This window comes from Drosophila elegans, unplaced genomic scaffold (genome assembly GCF_018152505.1).
Source record: "Drosophila elegans isolate 14027-0461.03 unplaced genomic scaffold, ASM1815250v1 contig_476, whole genome shotgun sequence".
NCBI classification, from domain to species: domain Eukaryota; kingdom Metazoa; phylum Arthropoda; class Insecta; order Diptera; family Drosophilidae; genus Drosophila; species Drosophila elegans.
The window spans coordinates 21,898,192-21,923,066 of record NW_024545863.1 but is presented as its reverse complement, the minus strand read 5'-3'; the positions used below and the strand labels follow the sequence as shown (position 1 = coordinate 21,923,066).

The 24,875-nt window shown below is 44.8% G+C and overlaps 2 protein-coding genes across 3 annotated transcripts; one reads left to right on the top strand and one right to left on the bottom strand.

The window, feature by feature from the left end:
- LOC108147178 (dedicator of cytokinesis protein 3) lies at positions 1-24,875 on the bottom strand. Of its 2 annotated transcripts, XM_017273518.2 has the most exons (13): positions 24,174-24,875; positions 16,830-17,071; positions 16,620-16,768; positions 6,873-6,993; positions 6,567-6,804; positions 4,526-6,259; positions 3,642-4,462; positions 3,442-3,551; positions 3,317-3,334; positions 2,949-3,155; positions 2,343-2,517; positions 2,057-2,278; positions 1-1,989 (listed from the first exon to the last, which is right to left on the bottom strand). In XM_017273518.2, the coding sequence occupies exons 1-13, from the start codon at positions 24,205-24,207 to the stop codon at positions 1-3; spliced, it is 6,060 nt and encodes a 2,019-aa protein (XP_017129007.1). In that variant the 5' UTR covers positions 24,208-24,875. The 2 variants fall into 2 exon arrangements, with proteins under 2 accessions (XP_017129007.1, XP_017129008.1); XM_017273519.2 differs by lacking the exon at positions 3,317-3,334 and having other exon boundaries at positions 24,174-24,874.
- Positions 10,555-16,358, top strand: LOC108147179 (innexin inx3). The gene is made up of 6 exons (XM_017273520.2): positions 10,555-10,657; positions 12,528-12,727; positions 13,943-14,151; positions 14,558-15,018; positions 15,079-15,232; positions 15,303-16,358. Exons 2-6 carry the CDS (start codon positions 12,565-12,567, stop codon positions 15,501-15,503), a joined length of 1,188 nt encoding a protein of 395 aa, XP_017129009.1. The 5' UTR covers positions 10,555-10,657; positions 12,528-12,564; the 3' UTR covers positions 15,504-16,358.

The window sequence follows — 24,875 nt, the reverse complement described above, 5'->3', positions numbered from 1 at the left end:
TCAAAAAGTGCCGCCATCGTGCTGATGACTAGATGAGGATGAGGCTATTGCAGATGCCGGTGGTAGAGCGACTTCAGCAGCAGCAGCAGCAGCAGCAGGCAGTGGCGGATGAGTGGCTAGGCCCAACCCGTTGACCTGGTGCTGCAGCAAGCTGTAACCATCGCCATCTCCATTCTGCTGCTGCTGCTGCTGGACGAGATGATGGTGACTGTTTGTGGAATGATTTTGAATTTGATTCTGACTGTGATTGAGTTGTGTGGTGTGCGCTTGTGAGCTGGGATGCGGTGAGTGGGCCTCATCGCCGCCCATGGTGACCCCATTGCTGGATATGGCCAAGGATTTGGGCGGAATGGGCGGCGGTGGTACCGGGAAGTCCTCCACGTCGAACGAGCTCGTCGAACTCTCGCGCTGTGTGATGTTCATCGATGCACTGGCGTTGTAGTCCAAGCTGCCGTTGCTGCTGATGCGACAGTGCTCCCGATGCTGCACTGTGACGGCCGAGATCGACGATGAGTCTTCGCTCAGGTTGTTGAGATTCATGTGGTTCAGCTCCCTGGAGCTGGTTGTCGAGATGCCCGAGTCGCGGAAGTCATTGGGCGCAAAGCAGACGCTCAGGTGACCCCCACTGCCGTCCTGGAAGTTCGGCGGCAGCGAGTGCGGCTGCTGATCGGCCTCGGGATCGTCGTAGCTGATGTCCACCACGGAGTATTTCTGGCCATGCTGCTGCTGCTGCTGCTGGGAGTGACGTCGGCCCACGGCGGCATCGGCGCCGCCAAAGTCATTAAAGATCATCGGATTCGAGGCCCGCTTATCCGGCGTTATTCCACGCGGTGGCAGCGGCGGAGCGTTGGGTGAGTTTACAGCTGGCTGCCGTTTGGGCGGCACCTCCGGACTGTCCATGGCTCCGTTAGCCATAAAGTTTTGCGAACGCGGTCGATTTGGCACTGGCGGAGCAGCAGTGTCCTCCAGCGGAATAGTGAGGCTCTCTTTGCTCAGCGTTTGATAGGAGTTGAGTGGGTCCACGGGTCGCACTGTGTCGCCCGGTCTCGTGTAGATCTCGTCCAGATCGTAGACATAGTTGGCGTGGGCATTGGCATTCGAGCTGGAGCAGGCGGTGGTGGCCTGCGCCACTCGCTGCTCCGTGGGCAACGGTGGCAGCGGCGTGTTCACAATGCTCTCCGAGTGCTGTCTCTTCAGCCTGCCCATGCCGGACAGGCTCTGTTTCAGCTGCGTAAAGCGCTCGAGGAGTCGATTGTGCAGTGGCTGCACTCCGCTGGGCGCCAGCTGGCCATGCAGCTCCAGCGCCTGCTCCAGAATCTGTATCTGCTCCAGGATCAGGGCCTTCAGGCGCTGCACATTCGCCTGCTGGCCGGCACCCTGCGGCGACTTGAGGAACTGCTCGGAGAAGAAGGCCTCCTGGTACTTGCTGATGCCGCCCATGACATTGGCATCGATCGTGCCCTGCAGACGCATCGAGAAGGGATTGATGTTCCTCTTCGGATCGCGTTTGTACTGCACAATCAGCTCGGACAGCTCCTTGCCGGCATTGCTGATGATCTCGCAGGCGTACTCCACCGGCGTCAGCTCCTGCATGGTCTTCTGCTTCACCTCGTACCAGCGCAGGATTCCGGGCAGGGGACTGGCGATCTCCAGGATGGTACGCTCAATCCACAGCGACTTGAACTCGTTGTCCTTGTCGACGGTTCCCTTGTACATGGGTCGGTCGTAGATGAACCGGGTCACATCGTTGACCTCATAGAAACGGGCGATCTTCTCTGGCACCGGCACCATGGCCGTCTTCAAGGCCTGCGCATCCCCGACGGGTCGCACATTGCTAATCTGTATGTACTGATCCGGAGCGTTCAGGATGGCGCTGTCCGGCGGACTGTTGTTGCCCAGAATCTGGGCGCTGGGAAACTCCGTTTGCAGACGCTGTGTGAAGGCACCAATTCGCTCGTACTCCAGTCCCCGATAGACAAACTGCTTGTTCTGTAATTTCAGAATATAATAAGCATTACCAAGATCTCAGATGGAGTTTGGTAGTGCAGTTACGTACCCGCACAAAAAGCGGCAGACCCATGCCGTAGAATCCCACCCGGAAATACTCCGGTTCCGGTCGCAACTGAGTAAGGATATTCTGGAAGAACTTGGCCTCCTGTATGAGTATCTCACTCAACTTGTTGTAGTCAAACCGACGTGTTTCATAGAGCTGGGCCAGTTCCTTGCACAACGGAATGCCCTTCTCCCAGCACTTGCCCTTGTCGAAGTATTTGAGGATCTACCAAATATAATTTAATGTTATTTTAGTTTGTATGGCATATAAGAGTGTGATAGTTGTTAACCTCATGATAAAGTCGCTCCTTGCGCTGCCACTCCGGCTGGCCACTGTTGTCGAAGGGGGCAAAACTCTGGGTCTCCCGATCCCAGCTCAGCATGGAGGCATACAATTTGAGTGTGAAGCCCGCCTCTGTGTAGTTCTCCGCCTGCAGGTGCAAGTTGTGCAACTTGTAAATGTATCTGTGGGAATAGAAAATCAATCAGCATCTCGAATTTATATTAATTACTTATAGCATGTCCAGAAATTCAAACTTTTCAAAACTATGAGAGTTTTTTTGTAACTAACTGGGAAAAAAAATTATAAATTTAAATTTAAATATTTCTTTTCTGCTGGAACTTCCTTATTTCTTCTTTTCTCATTTTGAAACCTTTATATTGTGTTTAATTAATTTCTATTTATATAAGAGAGTAGACAATAAAATGGAACTTCAAAGTTCTTCTACAAAAAAGCATGTATTTTAGTTGACAGCGTTAATTATTTTATATTTTTCTTAAAACAAATTGTTTTCCCAAAAAACATAACTACCATACTATCTTAAAAAAATACATTTTTTTTCGGGATTGTACAAAATTTAGTTTTTTTATAAAATTTTTAAATTTTATAGACTCACCTCAGATACATTTCCTTCCGATTGATTTCGTTCTTGTAGAAATTGAGTAGATTGACGGTGCAGGTCATCCGCTTGTCCCGATTCTCCTCGCCCTGCATCACACTGCGATAGTCCAGGAGTCGCTCCAAGAGTCGGGTGACCGAGCCTATGAAGGCAATGCCAGCATCCTTCCAGTTGGGATTCTCCACTTGGACTTTCTCCAGCAGACTGGCAACACACAAGAAATGCAATTACTGATCGCCAAATATCTCGCAGAGGGGTTGAAGTTCAAACGAAATAAATTCAGAACAGAGGGACTAGAGACTAATAGAGGCTAGCGGAAGAACTACACTTAAGGCAAAGGATAAATTGCACTGAGTTAGACTTACACCAAGCTGAGATGTTCCCTTTTTATGGATGGCGATTGCAATGAGTGTGAAGTGAGTCATATATGATATTTACAGACATTTACAAACAAGTATGTACAGTGGGCAAAGCGTGTTTCGCAACTTACATGGTGCTGAAGAGCTCCCTGTACTCGTCGTCACCCTTGTTCTCACTGATGAGCAGGTCCAGCTTGTCGATCAGCTCGCTCTCCACCAAACGGAACGAGCCCCGAGCAGCCTGTTCGAGCACATTTACATTAACGTTTACATTTACATTAATTACCCATGGTTAGGGCCGTAAAAAAACAAAAAAAAACCAGGAACCCACCTGCTCGCACTGCATCATGTCGTAAAAGACGGAAAGCGTGGCCTTCCGCAGAGCCGGCTCTGGCACTAAGGTGACCTCCAGGAATGGCCCCACCATCGAGGGAATGAAGTGCAGCTTTTGCTCGCCCAGCTGCGACCACATGCTGAGTATCTGGAAGCCCATGAGCACCCGCATGTCGCCGTGCGAGTGGAGTATCTTCAGTCGCTTGGGCTCCCTATACTGCTCCAGCTGCAGCGAGGGCTGGGTGAGGAAGGACACGGCCAGGCTGAAGTAGTTCCACCACAGCTGCGAGTCGAAGGCCTGCGGTCCCAGGAACCTGTACACCAGTGGCTTGGCGAACTCCTCCAGCGACATGCGCAGCACATCGTTGGCGGCCAGCTTCATCACCAGCCAGTCGTTGGGGAAGACATGCCAGTCCTGGGTCAGCAGCTCCTCGTACACCAGCAGGGACTTGCTCAGGAACTCCTTCAGGTCGCGCGGATCCTTGTTGGGACTCAGCTCGTCCCAGTAGCGCTTGTAGTGCGTCTCGTCGAGCAGCTGCAGCAATCCCAGCAGGCAGGAGACCAACTGCGGCAGCACTGCATTGGAGCCCTCCATGATAATGCTTATGGTGCGGATGAGTATCCCCAGTATGTTCTTGCACAGCGAGTCCAGATCGTGCTGCAGTGTGTTGGTCACCTTGTCCCGCTGCTCCTTCTGCAAATCATACAGCTGGCTGAGAATCTCTGACAGAATCTCCGCGCACAGACGCAGTTCATCGCGTCGGCTGAGATGCATTCGCAGGTGCTTGCAGGCCACCGAAAGCACCACAGTGCGGGAATCTGTAATAAAAAAAGGAAAAGGTAGTCTATTTGTCTGAAAAAGTAATGTAAAAAACCACATACCATCCTCGTGGAACAACTCCCCAGACACCAGATCCTTGACGGCATGCAGTTTCGCCTGAATCAGCCGAATGGGAGCTCCCCGGGGAATGGCATCCAGCATGTTCCTCGCCAGCATGCCCAACTCCGGAGCGGGCAGCGTGTCCTTCAACTGCTCCAGCACCACTCCCGTCGAGTTGAGCAGCGCCTCCTGGGTGGGAATGATGACATCGTACGAGGGCACAGCCAGCATGCCGTTGAGGGCCGTAAAAAGGGAGTGCAGGTCCCGGCGGAACGAGTCCTCGTACTGCCCGCCGGTGGCCCTGGCAAACAGTCGCCTCGACTGGATTAACAGCTTGAAGATGTACTCCAGCGAGCCGAAGCACTTCTGGAAGGGGTCGGGGTGCTCTGCCTTGGTCATGAACACGGCCATGTGCTCCACGGAGGTAATGAGACCCTTGTAGACCAATGCGGCCGCAAAGTGGTTCTCGATGTACTCGTTCATCACCGGCCGAAAGTGTTGGAACTTGTTGCTCTGCAGCAGGCTGAAGATGCTCACTAGCACATGGAAGACCAGGCCCGAGTGCTGAGTGCTGTTGCCCTCCTCGTTGGAGAACATCGCAAACAGGGCGTCCAGCACATCCTGCAGGAACTTGACCAGTTCTTCGTCGTTCAGTCGCAGCACTCCCGTCAGCGAATCCTGTATCGTTTCCGGGTACGTGCGCCACTGCAGCAGCGAGAGGAGGTCCGCGTTCTGGGTCAGCTTGGTGGAGCAGAGCAGGGAGCGCAGGACGAACACCTCCTTGGAGCTGCGACTGAAGCAGCCGCCACAGTCCATCTTGGCCTGGGCATCCCGCGGTCGACACTGCAGCCGCAGATAGTTCGATGCCTGCAGTTTGGCGGGATCCTCGCACTTGTACACATACAACTCGTGCTGGCCATCGCCCAGAGTGGCTCCTCCCGTGTCCATCAGCCTGGCGAAGCTGAAGGCGAACAGCTTAGGCTCCGTTTTGTCCCTCGTCGAGCAGTGTCTGAACTCGAATCTCACATGAGCCGTACCAAACTTATCGATGGGCACACTGAGGCGCAGCATCTCGTTCCAACTGGGGGCGTTCTGATGGTACAGGATCATGGATCGGTACTGCGGCTGGGGGTCCATGCCAGAGGCTCCCCACAGACAGTCGTTCAGGACACTGCCCGTTTCGTCCAGCACCACAACTGTCACCAGGATGTTCTTCCCCGTGTTCTTTCCACCCCGCTCGAATTCGCCGCGTTCCAGGGTGAGGAAGAGATCGTTGCGGACATCTCCGGGCATGATGACATCCGGAAAGCCCATCTTTCTGGTGATCGTGGAGCCCTGGAAGAGCAGCGGCTGCTCCTGGCGAGCCTGGCCCAAGCCACCGTGCAGCAGTTTTAGGGACACCACAATGCCCTGCGTTCCTTGACTCGTCTGGATGGGCGAGTACTTTCCACTCGACTTCTTGATGATCAGCTCCGGCAGCAGGTGGAAGTCCTTCTCCTCGCTCTGGTACAGCTTGAAGTTGTACTCCCGCTCATCGGAGGACTGCTCCAGGCTGCTGTCGAAGTGGGCAATGTCGCCCAGCGAGAGCACACCCACGCCGAACGGGCGACGAAAGGTTGGCCCATGGCCATAGGTGCCACTCTTCTCGATCTTCTTAATGGAGTCCGATTGAATGATCTTGCCCACGCGCATCACCACGGCCACCAAATGCAGATCCTCATTTAGATCAGCCGCCCCTAAAGAGAAATTAAATTACAATTTATTTAATTTTAAATAATATACTATATATATTATATATACTATATTTTCAAGTATTTATTTAATTTTGATTTGCTTTTAAATATAAGCTAATGAGCAGAAGATCATCATTTAGATACCCTTAAAGATAGATAAATGATTTTAATTTAATAAGCACTACATTTCTTTAACTTTAATATACTTTTGAATATAAACTTATGAGCAGAAGTGTGGTAAATAAATAAGAATCAAAAAAGTCTTTAAATTGACCAATAGATGTCGATATCTTTGAAACATAATCCTTACCCAGATCGGTAAACACCGTGCAGTTGCTGTGCAACTTTTCAATGTAATTGGAGAAACCATCTTTGGAGATCTTGACCAGAAACCGCTCGGACAGTGGTCGCATGTGACTGCCGTCGTAGAGAAAGAAATAGACCTCCGCATCATCGCCGCCTATCCGATGGCCAAAGTCGCGCATGCAAAAGTACAGATGGTGGGTGAGGATTTTGCGCTGCGTCTTACGCCTCAAAGTTCCTCGACTCTGTGGGTCATCGAATAACAAGGAATTTAAGTAATAGTAATAATATTATTGAATTTGAAGATCCATACCGAGGAGGCCTTGGCGTTGTCGGCACTGCTCACGTGCACATTGTACAGCTTGACGATGCCGATGCCATGTGGATCCACCGCCAGCGGTCCCTCTCTGGGCACCAAGTCCAGGCCGAGTTTGCTGCAAAGATCGAAAAGCATTTGAAGGTTGATTGATAGCGTTGTTGGGGAAGGAAGGAAACACCCAGCTAAAACAACTTTGCCACTTTGTCACGTTCCGATACGAAAGACACATTTCAATTAATGAAACGTGGGAGCTGCAACTTGAGGGGAACCAAGTCCAGTCCAGTTGGTTGTTTGGAAAACCATCAGAGCTTTAAGGAAATTGACGCATTCGTAATTAATTGTCGCTCGACGGAGTCGTGCGGAGCGCCAAGAATTAAATACAAATTTGGTCAGTCATCATGGGCGATCATCATTAATCACCGCATATTCCCATAAATAGAACAAGCCGCGAAGGGAATGGAGATTTGTTTTAGAAGAATTCAAGAGGGTTCAAGATAAGCATGAGAGATCTCTTAAAATAAAGTACAAACCTTAAATAATACATTGATTTAATTCGAATTTAATTTACCTAATTCTTTGGATAAATATTTGTACTCAAAGTTCAAAAATTTGATTGAATATTATTAATCGCACTTAATATATATATCATAATTAATTTTATTTGCATTTATTTGAATAAAAGATAAGTTTGTTATGTTCATATTCGCGTATAAGAACTCCAGTTCATTATACAATCTCCAGTTCCCCGGTTCTGAGCAACTATTGCTACTCATGCAAATGAATCAGTGCCAAGGCAGGCAGAGAACCTGTCATGAGTCCGCTCAACTTTCGGAAAGTAGCTCAAACCGAAAATCAATCGACATATATCGACAAAGATCGTATCTAAATGGATTGGGTCGATCATTAACTTCACACTATCTATGGCCAGTACGTGCCTGCTGTTTGTACGGCAGCTACCGATGGGAATTTACATGATGATGATGATGATGATCATGCACGGATCATGGACTCACATCGCATGGCCTGCATGACGCATAAATTTCGGCTGCTTTACAGAGGTACACAAAAAACTACACAGCTAATGGGTTCACGGCATTCCGGTGGCGCATACGAGAAGATGGAAAAGTGGTCGAGGAAAGGAGAGGCCAGAGTTGGGGCCAGGTTCGTAGCGATGGCCAACGCCAACACAATCGTCCAACGTCATCGGCAATATGTTGGCCGACGTCGCGACGTCGTTGACGATGCTGCTACCTCGGCTACGCTGCGTCTTCTACCTGGCTTACGCAGAGAGAGCCGGGTATGAGCATGGGCATCTTTTACCAACCTCCCACCAGAACCAGACGAAGAAGCCGTTTTGCTGTTAACGAGGCCTAAACGGCTTTGCTCTGGCTCTGGCTCAGACTCAGGTGAACTTGAGAGAGGGAGAATAAACGGCGAATACAGAGAGAGAGAGAGAGAATCTCCATGTTGGAACCGGAACCAGTAGAGAAAACCCAGTGGTAGAGACCCAGAGAAGCAAAAAAACGCAGAGAAAAAGGCCTAAAGTTCTCTGGGGAATGTTCATGGCGCTCTCTCGCCATGAAAATATATACAATACATATGTGTGGGGTTTGAGCCACCTCTGTTACGCCGGGAGTTGTGGCTCTGAGTTGACGTGACCAAATGAAGCACTGCGACTCGAAAATGTATCTCATGGATACAAATATGAGAGGAGCGCGTGCGCGGCGATTCGGGACCCGCCAAAACCCAAACGGTAGCCATGCTGGTAATGAACACTTTAAGTCGTTTTTAATTAAGTGCCTGAACCAAAGCTCAACAAGTGAAAGGCAAAAGTTATATACATATACCTCCGAAAATCGAAGATGCTTCGCTTATCCGAATAAATTCATTTTTAATTAAGCCTCGCCTGAAGTGGCGAGGGAATCTATGAAGATGTGACACCACAGAAACAGAACGAGGCGAGAAGACGCAACAAGATGGAGACCCAGACGATACAGAAAAATTTAATTATTTACACTTCGATAAGCAGGGCTGTCAACCACAAACAAAAGCAATAACAACAACGTGTTCGATGGCATTGTATCTATGGGTCTCGCCTCGCCAGCGGCCCAGATACACGGCATATCACAATCACACATGCCATATATTTCGTATTTAATGTCTTTATAAAAGGTGTAGCCCGCAGATACATTTCTGGCAAGAGGCCACAGGCAACCAGGCATCAGGCACCCAGCCATCGACAATAAACAAACAGTGCAACGTGGGGAGGAGCGAAGTGAAGCGCTGAGGCTCAGGACATGGAAACAGCAGCTCCAGAACAGAACCACCGCACCACCAAGAAACCAAGCAGAAGCAGCAGCAGCCATTTCGAAATGCCATTTCATTATGGCCAAGACTGACTGAAGAACCAGCAGGCATGCCAAGCTGAGTCATTCCGCCAGTCAGGGAGTTGCTGCTTTTACTGGCAGGGAAGGCAGTAGTTCGAACTTGGATCCTGGGATCAGGGGACATGGGAGGAATGCCTGGCAACAAGTTTGGCGATGCTTGTCTAGCTCTCAGCATGCAAATGGATCTTCATTTTGGACCCTTCGTGAGGCTGTGTGCGATCAGCGACGACGACGACACGTTTAACCCTGAAATACGAATAGTTCCTTAGACCCACTTGGCGGCCACTTCAGAGCGGCGTCTGTGCTGCCAGAGGATTTGGTGGACATGGGAGTAGCGATAAATTAAATGGACATGCAGCCTAAGGTTCTTCGGAATTAATTAAAATACAATTTTATAATGAGAGACAAAGGGGCATTATCAAAGTACTGGGGGTATACCTCATTAATTTCATTTATCTGTCTTTGAATTAAAGAACTCATAAATAAACAGATGATTAATAGAATTAACACAAACTAAATTGGGAAATTGGAAATTGGGATTGAGTAATAAGCATAAAGTGAAAGTTTCTCTTTTGTGTTACCTTAAAAGGTACATAAAGAATTTGTATGCACAATAACACAATTTCACGATATTCCAAAAAGCTTATTAAGTTTACTACAAATGTTAACAACATTCCAAAAAACAAATATAGTTTTATTTATTAACAGAATACTCTTTTGAAAAATTGAAGTTACTCATTATTTTGTATAAAATCTAGCGTTTTTTTTTAATTTTCCCAAGCGTTGTTGCCTATTTTTGGATATCTCTTTTGTTTCGTAAGCCTTTTATTGGGAGTTCCAGTTCTGTGCGCATTGTGTTTCAAAATTTTGTTTAGTCTGAATGACTCTGACTCCGAATTGTTGTGCTACGCCAGCTTAATCTAAAATCCAGATCTTCATAGTTGATAGAGTTGTAGAAAACAATCAAATCTGCCGCTCAGCCTAACTAATCAATGGATTTACAGATTTCCAATCCAGACGTTTGCACCGCCGTGCTTAGGTCGGTTCAAGATCGAGGGAAATTCGGAGATCGGAGAATCGGAGTGAGCTACCTGAGCGACCTAAGGTGGCTGTGGCTGGGTGGGTCGATATCTACAGGTAATGCCGGGTCTCAGGTAAATGGTAATGCGCGAGTGCAGCTTGAGCGTAGATTCGAGCTGTGAGCGGGAACCAGCTGCGATCGCTGGTTCCGTCGTTCCGTCGGAGAGGGAAAACCACCCAGTTTGGAAGAGAGACTCGCACTCCGAACGGGAATCGTGGCTCGTTCGGCTGGCTCTGGGAATCTGGCGTCGGTGTCAGTAGGTTTTTGAACGCCGCTGAGAGCAGCTGCATATTTTCGAGATACGGATACGGGTATGGGAACCACCGAATACCGAACATTGAATACTAAACACTGAGTGCTCAGTACTGAGTAGTGGTCTGAAATCAGAGCTCAGCACCACTGAGCAACCACCAAGCTGCACGCACACCACAGCAAAATGCAGTTACGAATGCAATTCCAGCTCCACAGCTGAGTCTGTCTGTGTGTGCGAGTTGCTTGGGTGTGCGAGTGTTTGTACTTGTGTATAATAGAAATCTTAAATTTGCAACAAAGTTTAAAAAAAAACAACAAGAAACACACAAAAAAAACCACAAATAACGACAGCCAGTAATAATAAATTTAGGTAGCAAAAAACGAGTTTCCTAAGTGTCAAAGTGGCAGCAATAAATTAAAATGCGAGCGGAGAGCTCAAAAAACACGGCCAGGAGCAAAAGAATCACTTAAGTGTGCGAAGGGGTCGTCGCAGTTCGGTTCTGGCCAACTGGCAGGTTGCTGTTGCCAATGTTGGTAGCAACACCTTCAGACAAAAAAAAAACCTCCAAGGAAAACGAAACAAAGTGAGAGAGAAACAGTGGCAACAACCGATCGGATCCGATCGAGCCCGCTCCGCTCCCAAAAAGAAAATACCTTAAAACCAGTTTCTTTTTTTGTTTTTTTTCGAAAAAAAAAATTTATTGAAAGAAAAGAGGCAAGAATTGAAGTTGGGTTGAAATGAAGTGCTCTCCTCGCATCTGTGTGTGAGTGTGTGTGTGTGTGTGTGTGCCGTGGTAAGATTGAATGTTCAGTGCAGAAGCTGATGCATTTAAAAGGAGTAGCTGCCGTTGCGCAGATACAGATACTTTGCGACTTTAATTGCTGCTCGCATGCGTGCGACAGAGACGACTCTATGTGCTCTGCGCACGATGGTGTGTGTTTAGTGTGCGTGTTGCTCTCGAAGTTACGGAGTTATACGATCTGTCGTGCCGAAATGAAATACAGCCAAAACACACACATAAAATACACAATAGCACCGAAAGGCCGAAAAAAAATTTGCATATAAACAAAAGAGCCAAGAAGAAAGCAAACCAAAACCAGAACCTGATCCATGGCGAGTCGAAAAGTTGAACTGAAATCCAAAAAGCACCGAAAAAGTGGAAAAAGAAAACAAAACCCCAAGTGATTTGGGCTCTTTGGGTTCGGCGGGGACAAAGTGAAATTTATGCGTGGGTTGACAAAAAAGCTGTACCGGTTGTGAGAGACCAAGTTCTTGAGATGAACTTGTTAGCTATATTGGATGAGCGATGGAGGACAGAAGGTAGAGGATAGAGGGTCGAGGGGAGGGCATTCAACCTAGCCGAGCTTAGCGCAGATTAGATTAGATTGCACAACATATAATGGAGGAGAGAGAGCAGCAGCTATGCCAGCGATATTCAGCAAACAATTCCGGCACTGCCCAAGCACTTACTTAATTGTAAGTGCGGCTTGTCGACGATAACGTCGAGAGCCCAGACAAACGAGGAGGGGGTCTTGTACTAGGGACCCAGATTGGGAGTGGAGAGGAAATATGTTCGTATATGTACGTATGGTTGGGAAATAATTTGGAATATGTCATGTCTGTCCTAGATAACGCACAAGGCAAACACAGCACACAATTAAGTATGGCGAAGAAAAAGCGATGGCAGTGCACTTAAAAAAAGGGGACTTGTTTAATATCCTACAGACCAGTCCCAAAGGGAACAACTTTATGATGAAGAACTCCCAAGCGGCTGAGATAAAAATGAATTCCTAATTTGCTCATATAAGTAAAATTAGCGTGCCTTGGGGGCCAATTAAACCTGTTTTTGCTGCATTCAATTAGGAATTCTTTCGACTTTCGCAGTGTACGAGTGCTCATTTGATTATTATTCTCTGGTCCACTTGCAGTTAGCTTCGTTGCAGCAGCACACCACCAACCATCAACATGGCGGTCTTTGGCATGGTCTCGGCCGTGTCCGGCTTCATCAAGATACGCTATCTGCTGGACAAGGCGGTCATCGACAACATGGTGTTCCGCTGCCACTACAGGATCACGACCGCCATTCTCTTCACCTGTTGCATTATCGTCACTGCAAACAATCTGATCGGTAAGTTAGCACCTCCTCCAGTCCGATTGCACTCAAAATTAGTGCAACTATGCAAGTGTTTAGCACCCGAATAGCCTAGTTTGCACTTGCAATTGCAGCATTGCTGCTAATGCAGCACTAAAATCGAAGAAATACGATTCGACCGATTTGAAATCGAACCCATCGAAACAAAAATGACAAGCCACCAGAAAAATAACTCGTGCAGAGCTTTCACAAATTGGCCGCAACACGTTCATCAGATTTCAGCTTAAGCCATTTATTCGAATGACTCATTTTTTTGGTCGCCACGGGTGGTGGCCTGTACTCCGTCTGAAAGTGGCGTGAAATCAATGTATCTGGTTCAAGCTGGGCTCATTAAAGTGTCTTACATAAAGATACTTGTAATAGTTATGAGTTTACCTTCCCACGCATTTTTCAATGTGGAGAATAATTTTACAGTAAGAGCAATGAAAGCCATTCATTAGCTGGTTTAATCTAATTATACCATAATGAGCATAACAGGAGTGATTAAAAAAAGACCCTACAAGACCACTATAAATAATATAAAGTAAATAAGTAATAATAATAAGAGTAATTAAAGTGTCTAAGACGCACTTTAAAAATGCTAGCCTAATCAACAAAACATTTTAAAACACTTTATATAAAGTATACGTAACACTTATTAAATACAACTTTAAGATGACTTAGGCATCGTCTGCCAGCCCAGCTTCAAGCCAAATATTTGTGCATTAAAAGAAGTGCTCTGAAAGTGAACAACTGACAAAACCACAGTCAAATATTGACTGTTGTTTCTGGGAATTCCCCTCCCCCGCACCCACCACTCGTCTGCACTTCGTCCATTTGTATCCACTTTGTTTACCCAAACAGAGTGGGTGGAGACAGAGTTAATGTTGAAGTTGGGGCGCACCCAAAAAAATGACTTTCTGTATATCCGTCCGTCCGCCTGAATGTTGCAGGTCTACCTAGGCACTTTGCCCCGTCTGTCTGTCTGTGAGCGACCTGCAACCGTAATAAATGTAACCGTATGGCAACCGCACCCACATACCCGACAAATTGGGACTGTGGAGCTGGGACCAGAGATTGCCCTAATGGCACTTGACGTTGACGAACGGCTTGCGAGATTGCTGGCGAGGAATGCGCGTGCATTTCTCTCGATTCGAATTGCGGCGAGGTCGAATGTAGATCTACAAATTATCTTTATCTTTGCGATTGCAGGCGATCCCATAAGTTGCATCAACGATGGCTCCATACCCATGCACGTGATCAACACTTTTTGCTGGATCACCTACACCTTCACGATACCTGGTCAGCAGCATCGGCAGATCGGAACGGACGTGGCTGCACCGGGTTTGGGCAATGATTATGGCCAAGAGAAGCGCTACCACAGCTACTACCAGTGGGTGCCATTCGTGCTATTCATGCAGGTGAGTTTACACAAAAAATATCGAAGGATATCTGTGCGTTTATAAATTATTGCTTAAATTTACATTAATACATTTTGGTTTAGAGTTTTAAATCGCAGCATAAATATAATCTAATAACTGTTAGTGTCCACAATTTCTCTCAAATTTAGTTTAAGCTGAATGCAGCATTAAAACAGTTTTTAATTGCTCAGTTTCCTATTATTTCGTAATTTACACGAAGATGAGCACCGTTTTGAAAAGTTCCAAAGAACCCGAATTACCATGTTCGTTTACAAAGTGAGCTTAATTGAAGATTTAATGCATCTAGAACCTATCACTTATTGCGCACTTAGAGCGTGACAAATCTTGTGTCTTTAATTTAATGTAATTCTCACTTCCGGCCAATCTAATCTGTTCTTTATTTCAGGGGCTCTTGTTCTACGTGCCCCACTGGGTTTGGAAGAACATGGAGGATGGCAAGATCCGCATGATCACCGATGGACTGCGTGGCATGGTCAGTGTGCCGGATGATTATCGACGGGATCGTCAGGACCGGATCCTCAAGTACTTCATGAACAGCTTGAACACGCACAACGGCTACTCATTCGCATATTTCTTCTGCGAACTGCTGAACTTTATCAATGTGATTGTGAATATATTTATGGTGGATAAGTTTCTGGGCGGTGCTTTTATGTCCTACGGAACGGATGTGGTCAAGTTCTCCAATATGGACCAGGACAAGCGCTACGATCCCATGATCGAGATCTTCCCCCGACTAACCAAGTGTACGTTCCACAAGTTCGGTCCCAGTGGATCGATCCAGAAACACGACACACTCTGTGTGCTGGCACTGAATATCCTCAATGAGAAGATCTACATCTTCCTGTGGTGAGCATTTAAACATATATTTTTCTTCAGATTGATTACTTATTGCTTTCATTGCCTAAGGTTCTGGTTTATAATCCTGGCCACCATCTCTGGCGTGGCTGTGTTGTATTCTCTGGTGGTTATCATGATGCCCACCACCCGGGAGACCATCATCAAGCGTTCCTATCGCTCAGGACAGCGCAAGGAAATTGCCGGTTTGGTCAGACGCTTGGAGGTGAGTTACTCCCAGAAGAAGTGACTCCCTAAGACAGCATTTTAATTTGAGTTTTATGCTTCCGCAACAGATTGGTGACTTCCTGATCTTGCACTTCCTTAGCCAGAATCTTAGCACAAGATCGTACAGCGATATGCTGCAGCAGCTTTGCAGCCTGCTCGGAGCATCCCGAACCCCATCGGCCCCATCGACCCTGGAAATGAACCCCATCAGCCATCCGATATACCCGCCCGTGGAGAGCTTCGGCGGCGGCAAGGAGACGGAGACATGAGCCCACACCCCGCGGTGGCTTCAAAAACAATGATTTCAATGATTTCTCAATAATATTTGTAGGGGGGACACGATAGAGAGAGTTGTGTGTCATGAGGTTAGGCATTTCCATTTCCATTTCCACCACTCACAGACTGCAAGAGAACGAATCAACAGTTGCACTTTCGGACATCCAACTCAGTAATAATCTATGCGAAATATATTTAGCGAAATTATAAGAAAATAAACTTTGAATTCGGTCGTAGGCAAGTGAAAGACAGGTGCATGCTGTTCGTCATTGACACGAGGTGAGCCACAGAGTGAGACATCGAGATAGGAGATAATAATGCGAGGGGGACATAGGCAGACCGTGCAATTTGTAGGTTGAAGATTGAACGACGAGGTGGACAAGGAGGACCCCATTAAACGATTTTGCTACTTGGTATCGTAGTTAGGTCGTTGACAATGATGCGCCATTTTAAATATACAATTAAGTTTAACAGTTAGCTCGATAGTGGATAGTGGATAGTTCGGATCGATCGATCCCTTAATGAGGAATACCTATGCAGCTTAATTTATCTGCTTATCGCTCACGCACGCTCACGAAACGTTGATCTATATAAAATTGTAGTAATCGAATGATACGAGTACGACGAAGAATATAATTATGAATATTTAAACGAGTATACACAATGCTCTCGCTATTTTTGTCCTAACATTTAGTCTACAGATATATTGTAATTTTAAGGAATTTTGTTTATAACAAAATTATTGTGATTATTGCTAGAAAAGAACACATTTTACATAAAGCAAAAGAGAACCCAAGCTATCTAAGTTCAAAGTTGTAATAAATATTCTATATACAATTTCAGCTAAACTCCCGTCTTATTAATGAAGGGAAACGGTTATGTAATTTATAAACATGAAGGTCAGATTTTACATTGTTATTGCTAGTGCTTTGAATTACGACTGAATTAATACGCAATCTTTGGGAATTTGTATAAACAAGAGCTCCTTAAGAGCTATTGAAATTTTGCTCACCAGCTTAAATTGTGAGAAAAATAATCATTGATGTAGTTTTAAACTAAAGGCATTCTGGATTATTATCTACCTCTTTTCTAAACATCTCCAAACTTACCGATTGCCCCAGTCGATTTTTGAAACCACAACCATCTGAAGCTCCAGTGTCTGATCCTGAGTCATGGTGGCACTCAAGAGCTCCCGACGACTTTCCAATATGGAAAACATAACTTTGCGCAGGGTTTGGAACTTGTATGCCTCGCGATCCTGAAATAGATTTAAAATCGATTAACTTTTGAACTCTATTATCGATCGTTTATTGACTCACCACATAGAGACGCTTCCAGATCTCCGACCATTCGCGCAGAACCTGCGTACATTCGGCGACCACGGGATCGATTTTCGTTAGGTCCTTGATGTGTATGTAGGTTTTGGGAAAGAGGCCTACAGCCCGAGATTTTCGGGGACACGAGCCGCGATACCAGTGCTTGCACTCCTCCACAATGTCCACGGAATCGCCGACGTCCAGTGCCAGGCCAAACCGGACATCGCCATGCCAATTGTGGATGGCTGTGGGGGAAGCAAAAATGGGAAAATGAAAATTAGAGCAGGAAAAGTTAGTCTTAGATGTGGTTGGATTACAACCAGTTGCGTTTCCCATTCTTGGCCATGACATTGCCCCAGGATGGACGGCGTGGCAATTAAAGTGCCCCCATGAGTGGCCACTTGAGCATGCCACGAGTGGCCCGGCAACAATAAATACTTCAACTATAAATAGGCAAATGGCTATGAAAAGAAAATGTATGCATCCGAACGTATTTTTATGGAGCCATGCGTATGTATGTGGGGGTGTCTCTTTGTCGAGCACGGAACAATGAGCAGCACTTGGCCAGCACGCCGGCAATCGAACACATTGGCTCGCAGCTCTTCCAACTCAAATGGAAGCTTACTCCAAGCCGGAGCTTCAACTGGAGCTGGAAAAGCTGCTGGAGACATCCGCAACGTTGGATATGGTGGCCATGGTAACGACTACACTGCCAATTTTGGTTTTTGCCTAGAACCCACATGTCGGAAAATTCCTATCGTTCGTTCGATTATGGGAAAAAAGCCATCTGGAATCTGGATTTTAATTCTTAATTGTTTTTTATTGAGTTTACTGACCTCCGCCATCCAGTTCAGCAAATTATTTTGTTGAGAAGTTTATTGGAAATAAAATGTTAAACTTAAAAGATTAATACATTTTGATTTCCATTTTAAAACAGATTCTTTATTTCATATTCATGATATGTCCATGATTTTAGATAATAAATGTATTCATTAGTGAATTAGTGTTCTCGGAATTAAATTCAGGGATAACAAGCGAATTTTACAAGAATTTTTTGCCTGGAATTTCCCTTATTATCAGTCATGATCTTAGAATACACAAGGCTAATTGAAATTCCAGGCGGGTCATGTCCGATTTTTCGCCGTGTATCAATTACAAATGCAAGGCACACACTCTAGTATAGGAGGCGCCGCAAGACGAAACACCCGGCCCAGCTAGGGTGGTGCTGTTGATGATGATGGTGGTGCTACTGCTGTTGCTGTTGCTTATACTGCTGGTGGTGGAGGTGGTGTCTGTGGGGCTGGGTGGATGAGGACGTGAATGTGGATGTGTATGTGTATGTAGATGTGGGCTCCCTTGTTGAAAGACAAACGAGCGAGCACGGCATGAGCATATCAACGAAAGGAGCTAATAAAACGCACGCCCAGACAGACAGACAGACGGCGGGATTTGGGGGCGGGGAGATGTAAAATGAAATGCTTCAGTGCCATGAAAATGGGCAAACTGCTTCCTGTTGTTGCTACTCTAGCTGTTGCTGTTGCTGCTGTTGCTGTTGCTGCTGTAGATGTTGCTGCTGTTGCTGTTGCTACTTCAAGTGCTTTATGGTTGCTGCTGCCCATATGCCGTTGCCTTTGCCAGAGTCTCTTTCGTCTTTATTTCAGTTATTGCTTCGACTCTGCCAACCGACTTTAACTGGCTCCAATTTGAGCTTCTCGTCGCGAATGCGACAGACTGATTTAAATGAATTCTGGGGATGCTAAATAGCAAGTATTTTATAATTTAAAACGCCAGTTGAAGACCTCGCATCGCTCCGGTCTTGGCACTTCAACTGGCGGGGGCAAACACTCCAGAAAATGAGCACACATGCCCACACTTCGGCACTTTGAAAATAATGCACATTTTTTTCACTTTAAAAGAATGAATAGTTTAGCAAGTACCTATTTATAACCGAAATATAGTCTGAAACTTTAAATTTAAGGAGACATTATTATCTAACAAGCTTTGTTTCTAGTCACACCAAATCCTCTTAAACGTTCCTATTATTTAAGGTACCATATTAAGTCTATATGTTTTTTGAAATATTGTTTTTTGCTTAGTGTACGTTTCACACATCCCGGATTCCGCAGCGGAGTAGGCAAAGTGCCAAAGTGCCAGCCAAGCGTTTGCACTATTTAGGTCAGTCACATTAGGCAGGCGTCGGTCTGGCACGCAGCTAAAACTCAAAGCCTGGAAAATCCCCTCAAAATACACTCACAAAAAAATGGAGCTGCAAAAATAAAAAGTGGTATTTTTCCTTTATGGCTGTCTACTTTTGGGCCTGCTTCCTAAAATTTTAATTAGGGTTTACCTATTAAAATCAGAAAAAAACATCTTACGTCGTTCTATATTTGAGTACTTGGTTACTGCTAACTTAAAGTTTAATGTCTATTTCAGGCGACAAAGGTTAAAATGTAATCTTTTTCTCTACGTGCATTAATAATTTTAATGAGCATTTAGCAAGCTTAGGGAAATTTAATATTAAATTTAATAAAGTTGAGTTGAAGTGCCACTGGAAATTGGCAGGATCATCATAGGGCTGAGCCGCATAATTACTTTTACGATGAATGCAATATCCCAGAAGGCTTGGCTTACATCACTCTTTTTGTTTGCCAGCACACAAAGGGAAAAATGGGGTAAAACGCTGGGGGAGATATTAAAGAAGGAGCAGAACAGAGAGCACAATGCTCACTCCAACAAGTCCGCAATGTCAACAAACGTATTTAAATAAAAAAGTCGTTAAGGCAAGTGCATGCGAAATGGAAGAGGGGCGAACAGAGGGGGCCATAGGCGGAAAATAATTTTAAATTGAATGAGAGAGGGCACTGCCGGCACTACTTGCTGCGACTCAGACCGCAGCAAAAGCTCAACTGCAAATGGATTACATGAACTGGGCGACTTGCAGGGGCGTGGCGGGCAGCCCACAAATGGGAGCCCATCTTCACACTTGACCCCCCCCCGGCGAATTCGCATCCGCACCCAAGTGCCTCTGGGGAGGGTTAAGAATTTAATTAATTAATTGTGTTATAACCAACAATACGAGGTCGCCAACAAAGTGGAACTCGCCGACTGCGGAAAGGGAAACCGCCCGAATGTGGGTTAAGTGGTTGGCCTAAAACCACTAAAATTAACTTTGAATCGGTAGGGACATTGTTTCTCTAAGGAAGAAAAAGTGGTGATTATTACATTGCGCATTAGCGGATCCACAATACGAATGCTGTGAAATATACGAGTTTATATTTCACATGCGTCAAAAAGACAATGTGTGAGTTTATAACTTTAAGCTTACAGTTTTTAAATAAATAAGCATTGTAGGTAATGCATTCAGAACATCAATGACACATTCAAAAATTCGTCCCAGTCATTTTGAATATATTTAAATTAAAATATTAATTTGGCGTTGAAAGTAATCCAGTTTCACCTACAGAGCTTACATTGACATTCTAAATACTTGATAAATTAATGACCTTATAGCCTATCTGCAATTGTGCAAACTAAGCTATAGTCTATGTCTGGCCTAGAAGTGAATAGATTTCAAATGCAAATTTCGCTAAAATAAATAGAGGTATAAAAAACCCGTTCAAACACTTTTCTTTGTTTGCCGGAATCGCTTGAAACCTGTCCGAAGGAGGAAGCATGACCCAAATGTCAATCAGATGTCATTATCACAGACATTGTCTGAATAATAGAGTTGGTTGAATGGATGCTGGCGCACTTGCTCCTCACAGAGAGCGAACTCCCAGCTAAACAAAGGCGAGTTCCCTCCATTGTCAAGTGGATTTTATTATAATTGTGAGTTAGTGCCATCAGTTGGAGAATAAATGGGTATGTAGATATGTGTACGCGTATTGCTGGGGCCTGAAAATATGTGCTTATTATATGCATTTTGTATCTCTCGATGTTACTGTAATTAAATGCATTTCATATATGCCACTCAATTGAGTGCTTGCACACTTGTTTATTTTTTGTTACTGCTTGCATTTTGTTTTTGCATGTAAATGAGTATTTAAAATCCACATGGCGCACATTTGGCGCTGTCAATTTGCTTGCTCATTTTTGGAAATTTATATTTTAAGGCCACCCAACCAAGCCAATCAATAAACAGCAACTGTTATTGACCCTTTCCCATCAATTCACCTTCTATTTGGTGCACCACCGGAAGAACTTGTTAATTATTTGTATAATATATTTACTTCTGGCGTATTTAAACACTTTATGGGACAGGTAACTTATTACCTCCTCTGGCTTATCGAAGAAAGGGGTCACTTCCTATAGGGGGGGAATTCAGTACCTTTTCGTAGACAAACCCACTGTGCCTGCATTAACATAAATCAGCCAACGGATGGGGACACCCGTCTATCCGGCAATGTGACCGATAATGCGCCCAAATGCGATATACTGATAAATTTCGAGTGTGCGTGTGTTCGGGTTGTTAATCATACGCCGCGTGTCCCACAAATGGCAATTCATAAATAAATCGTTAAAGACGAATTATGGAAGTACAACTCAAATAGACGAGTGTTTCATACGCACAACTCGAAACGGGTGGGGGAAAAAAAACAAACAAAAAATGCTGCCGCCAAGCATATTAAACAATGGAAATGAATCAATTTTATGCGCACTCATGTGTGCGGTTGTGCGTTCTGAAGGAAGGAAGCGCTGCACAAATTTGTGCGCGGCTCCAGTGGCCAAATGCATAAAATGAATATTAAATTAAAGTTGAAACTGAAATTGCCGCAGCGACAGCGGAATTCACTGAAAAAGGCAGACAGGCAGGCAGAAAGTCGGAGGCAACATCCGGTGCCGCAGGCTGGGCCTTCCTTTGCCCTCCCCAAATTCATTTATATTTTTTGCCAAAAAAGTTGCGTAAACTTTCAGCTTCAAATCTAAGTTCGCAACTCCCCAATGGAGTGACCCGCATGGCCAGGCACAGAGTTCCGAGGGTTGCTCCGCAGAATTGTCACCATTGCGCACTCGACTCAATGCGCAATTGAGGGCAACAACTACAGTCGGACTTCTTCCAGTTCAACTTTTTTATATTCAACTTCCTATAGTAAACAAAGATTTGTAAAACTTTTCAGTGAATATATTTTTGTTTGGCCAAATGAGGGGTTAGCATGTGGAGACCCATGATGGAAAATGAAAAATACCTTGTAAGAGCCTTATGGTCAAAGTTGTGCTTAAATACAGTGATTTGTACTCGTTTTCGTTCGTTTTCCTCGCCTTAACAATTTCTAAAAGCAAACATAATAAATGTGATTGTCAGATTAAGTCTCTTGTTTTAAATAAAGACTTTTTGAGTTAAAGAAACTTGGCAAAGACTGTATTTCTTTATTTAATGACATTTTTTGGGTTCAAATAATTAACAGGTTTATTAAATTATAAATACGATCATATTCATATAACTTCCGACAATCCCCAACAGAAGTGAGGTAAGCCATAATAAATTTAAAAATGCCTTCCTATAACAGATGGTGCTTTTGAAGTTATTGATGTTCGCCTGTATATGCAGCAGCGGTACAATAATTACTTATAGGGGAAAAAGGAGACAAAGAGTGCGCTGGCAATGAAGTCATTGCCCAGCAGTTGCCCAGCACGTGGCGCTTGCAGATGAAAGGCCACTGAGAAAGGAACTGGAACTAAAAGGAGGCGGTGGTGGTGACACAAGGGGAGGAACCGGGCATTGTGCAAGGTTAGGGTGTTGGCTTGGCAGCGCCTCGAAACGAATCGCTAATGATGTTAACACAGCCTGGATCGCTGCTCGACGAGTGACTGATTGATTTGTGTAAACTTTGACCGCTCTCATGTCAATCTTTGCCGGGTTAAATGTGGAGCAAACATCAACGAACAGCAGCAAAAAGCTGTCTCCACGAATGTAGGGGAACTGGAGCAACACAACAACGAAGCAATGATAAAGAATATTTGAATGGCATTGCCGAATACAAAACACCCTTACACTTTTTGCTTCACTGAATTAAAAGTCAAGTATAAAAGTATATTCATTTGTGTCTTTTAATTGTATCTTTTATCTTTATCTTTTAGAATGATAAAATAATAATAAACAAAATATTAATAAACGTTAGATATAAACTTTTCCATAATGTCATAAAATTTTGATATTATTGATACCTATAAATGTTAGTGTTATAGCTCTCTTCTGTTGGATCGAATTTGTTGGCCTTACATTAAGAGGAACATGCCTTTGACCAGAGTATACCATCAACAATGAAAATTGGCGCTTATCTGGGCAGAGAACCATTGAAGCGGCACAATGAATAAAACTTGGCACAGAGTCCGCTACTGAAGATGGCAGACAATCACTCTGTCGTTGGGTCTTTTATTTTTATTTTTTTGTCCACTTCCCTGCCCTGCCCCCTTAGTAATTTGTTAAGCGATGCCATTGAAGCGAGAAGTGTGACGAATACGGAGATAATGTGAAAATCCAGTTGAAGTGAAAACAACAAGCACAATAAAGCTGCATTAAGTACGCACAAAGAATATCCAAGATCTACTTGTATTGTTCACATGTGTGTTATCAAAACACGCAACTTGATTTTCTGCGGCGGTTAAACAGTGGTAATGGGTAAAATATGGACCCTATATGAAGTATTTCATCAATTTATTTATTTAAAAACTTTTTAAATATACAAATTTGTAGCTTTGCAAAATTAAAATATTGTAAGATTTTAAAATTAGTCAAAAAAATAAAAATTTGAAGTTAAATGAGCTAAATTGGTTTTATAAGTTATATACATATGTACCACTTTAAATATCAGCTTTCTTCTGCTTTAGTTTTTTCAATACAAAATAAACTTCATAGATAGATGATTTCATTGTTAAGATGTATTTTTTTAGGTGTGTAATTACGAAAGCATTTAAATTGGCAGCACCTGGGCTGGGAAATTGGCAACGCGACAGAAAAGCGCTGTGCGGGAAAACCGTGTGCGAGGAAAACTGTGTATACAAACACATCAAATCGCAGCACGGCAGCAACAACAAACAGGAAAATCTCTTTGAGACACATGATGGGTGGAAAAGGGGGGTGTGGGGCGAAAGACAGTGGGCGGGGGGCGGTGGTCTGAGGGATGATGATGCTACAAAACAGTTTGTGTACAAAAATAAGTAGAAAAATCGCTTTTCCTCCCCTCCTGAAAAGTGTGGGGGTGGTTGGTATCCGGCAATTCGCGGAAAAAAGCGTGAATCGCCGCAAAAGGCAACAATAAAAACAAAGGCCACGCGCGTGACGCCCAGCGGGGGGTGGTGGGTGGTTGGGAGGAAGAGTGGGTGGTACATTTCATTTTATTTACTCACCGACTCCGTATTTGTTGTTCGAAGGTATCCACATTTTGTCGTTGCCTGTGAGCTTCAAGTTTAGCCGAAAAATTCCAACTTAGCCGGCCACTCCCTGCATTTATAATTTATCAAGCGATTTTTGCCGAAATACCCTTTTATTAGCAAAGATTTGCATTTATTATTGCCTATATTTATCCACCATTTTTCGCACAACACCACATAATACAACACATATACAAACGCACTTAATAAAACTTTCGCTTTTGTTGTTGTCTGTATCTCTCCCTTTCTCACTTTATCTTGTTTAGTAACTACAACTACACAACAAAAACACTTCCACTTGTCTACATTGTTGTTGCTGTTGCTGGAAAGCAAAGATCGCGGTTCCAATTGGCAATGATTACCGCTAGGTGGAAGAAAAGGAAGTGGCTGATTGGGAAGTCTGGAAGTGGTTGCTTTTGCTTTTGTTGCGTTTTTCACGGACCCGCGCACACACAAACAAGAAAATCAATACGAATTTCGGTTTTCCAATTGCAATCCAGTTGAATTTTTCCCTCTTAGCGATTCTAGTTGCTTGACTTTTGGCTTCGCTTATTGTTGTTGTTGGACGCCGCATTCGCGACCGTTTTTTGTTTAGTTTTTGCGTTGTATTATTTTTAAAAGTTTTCCGTGGCGCAGCTTCGCGTCGCGGGCGCAGCAACGACAATTTCGTTCGCGGCG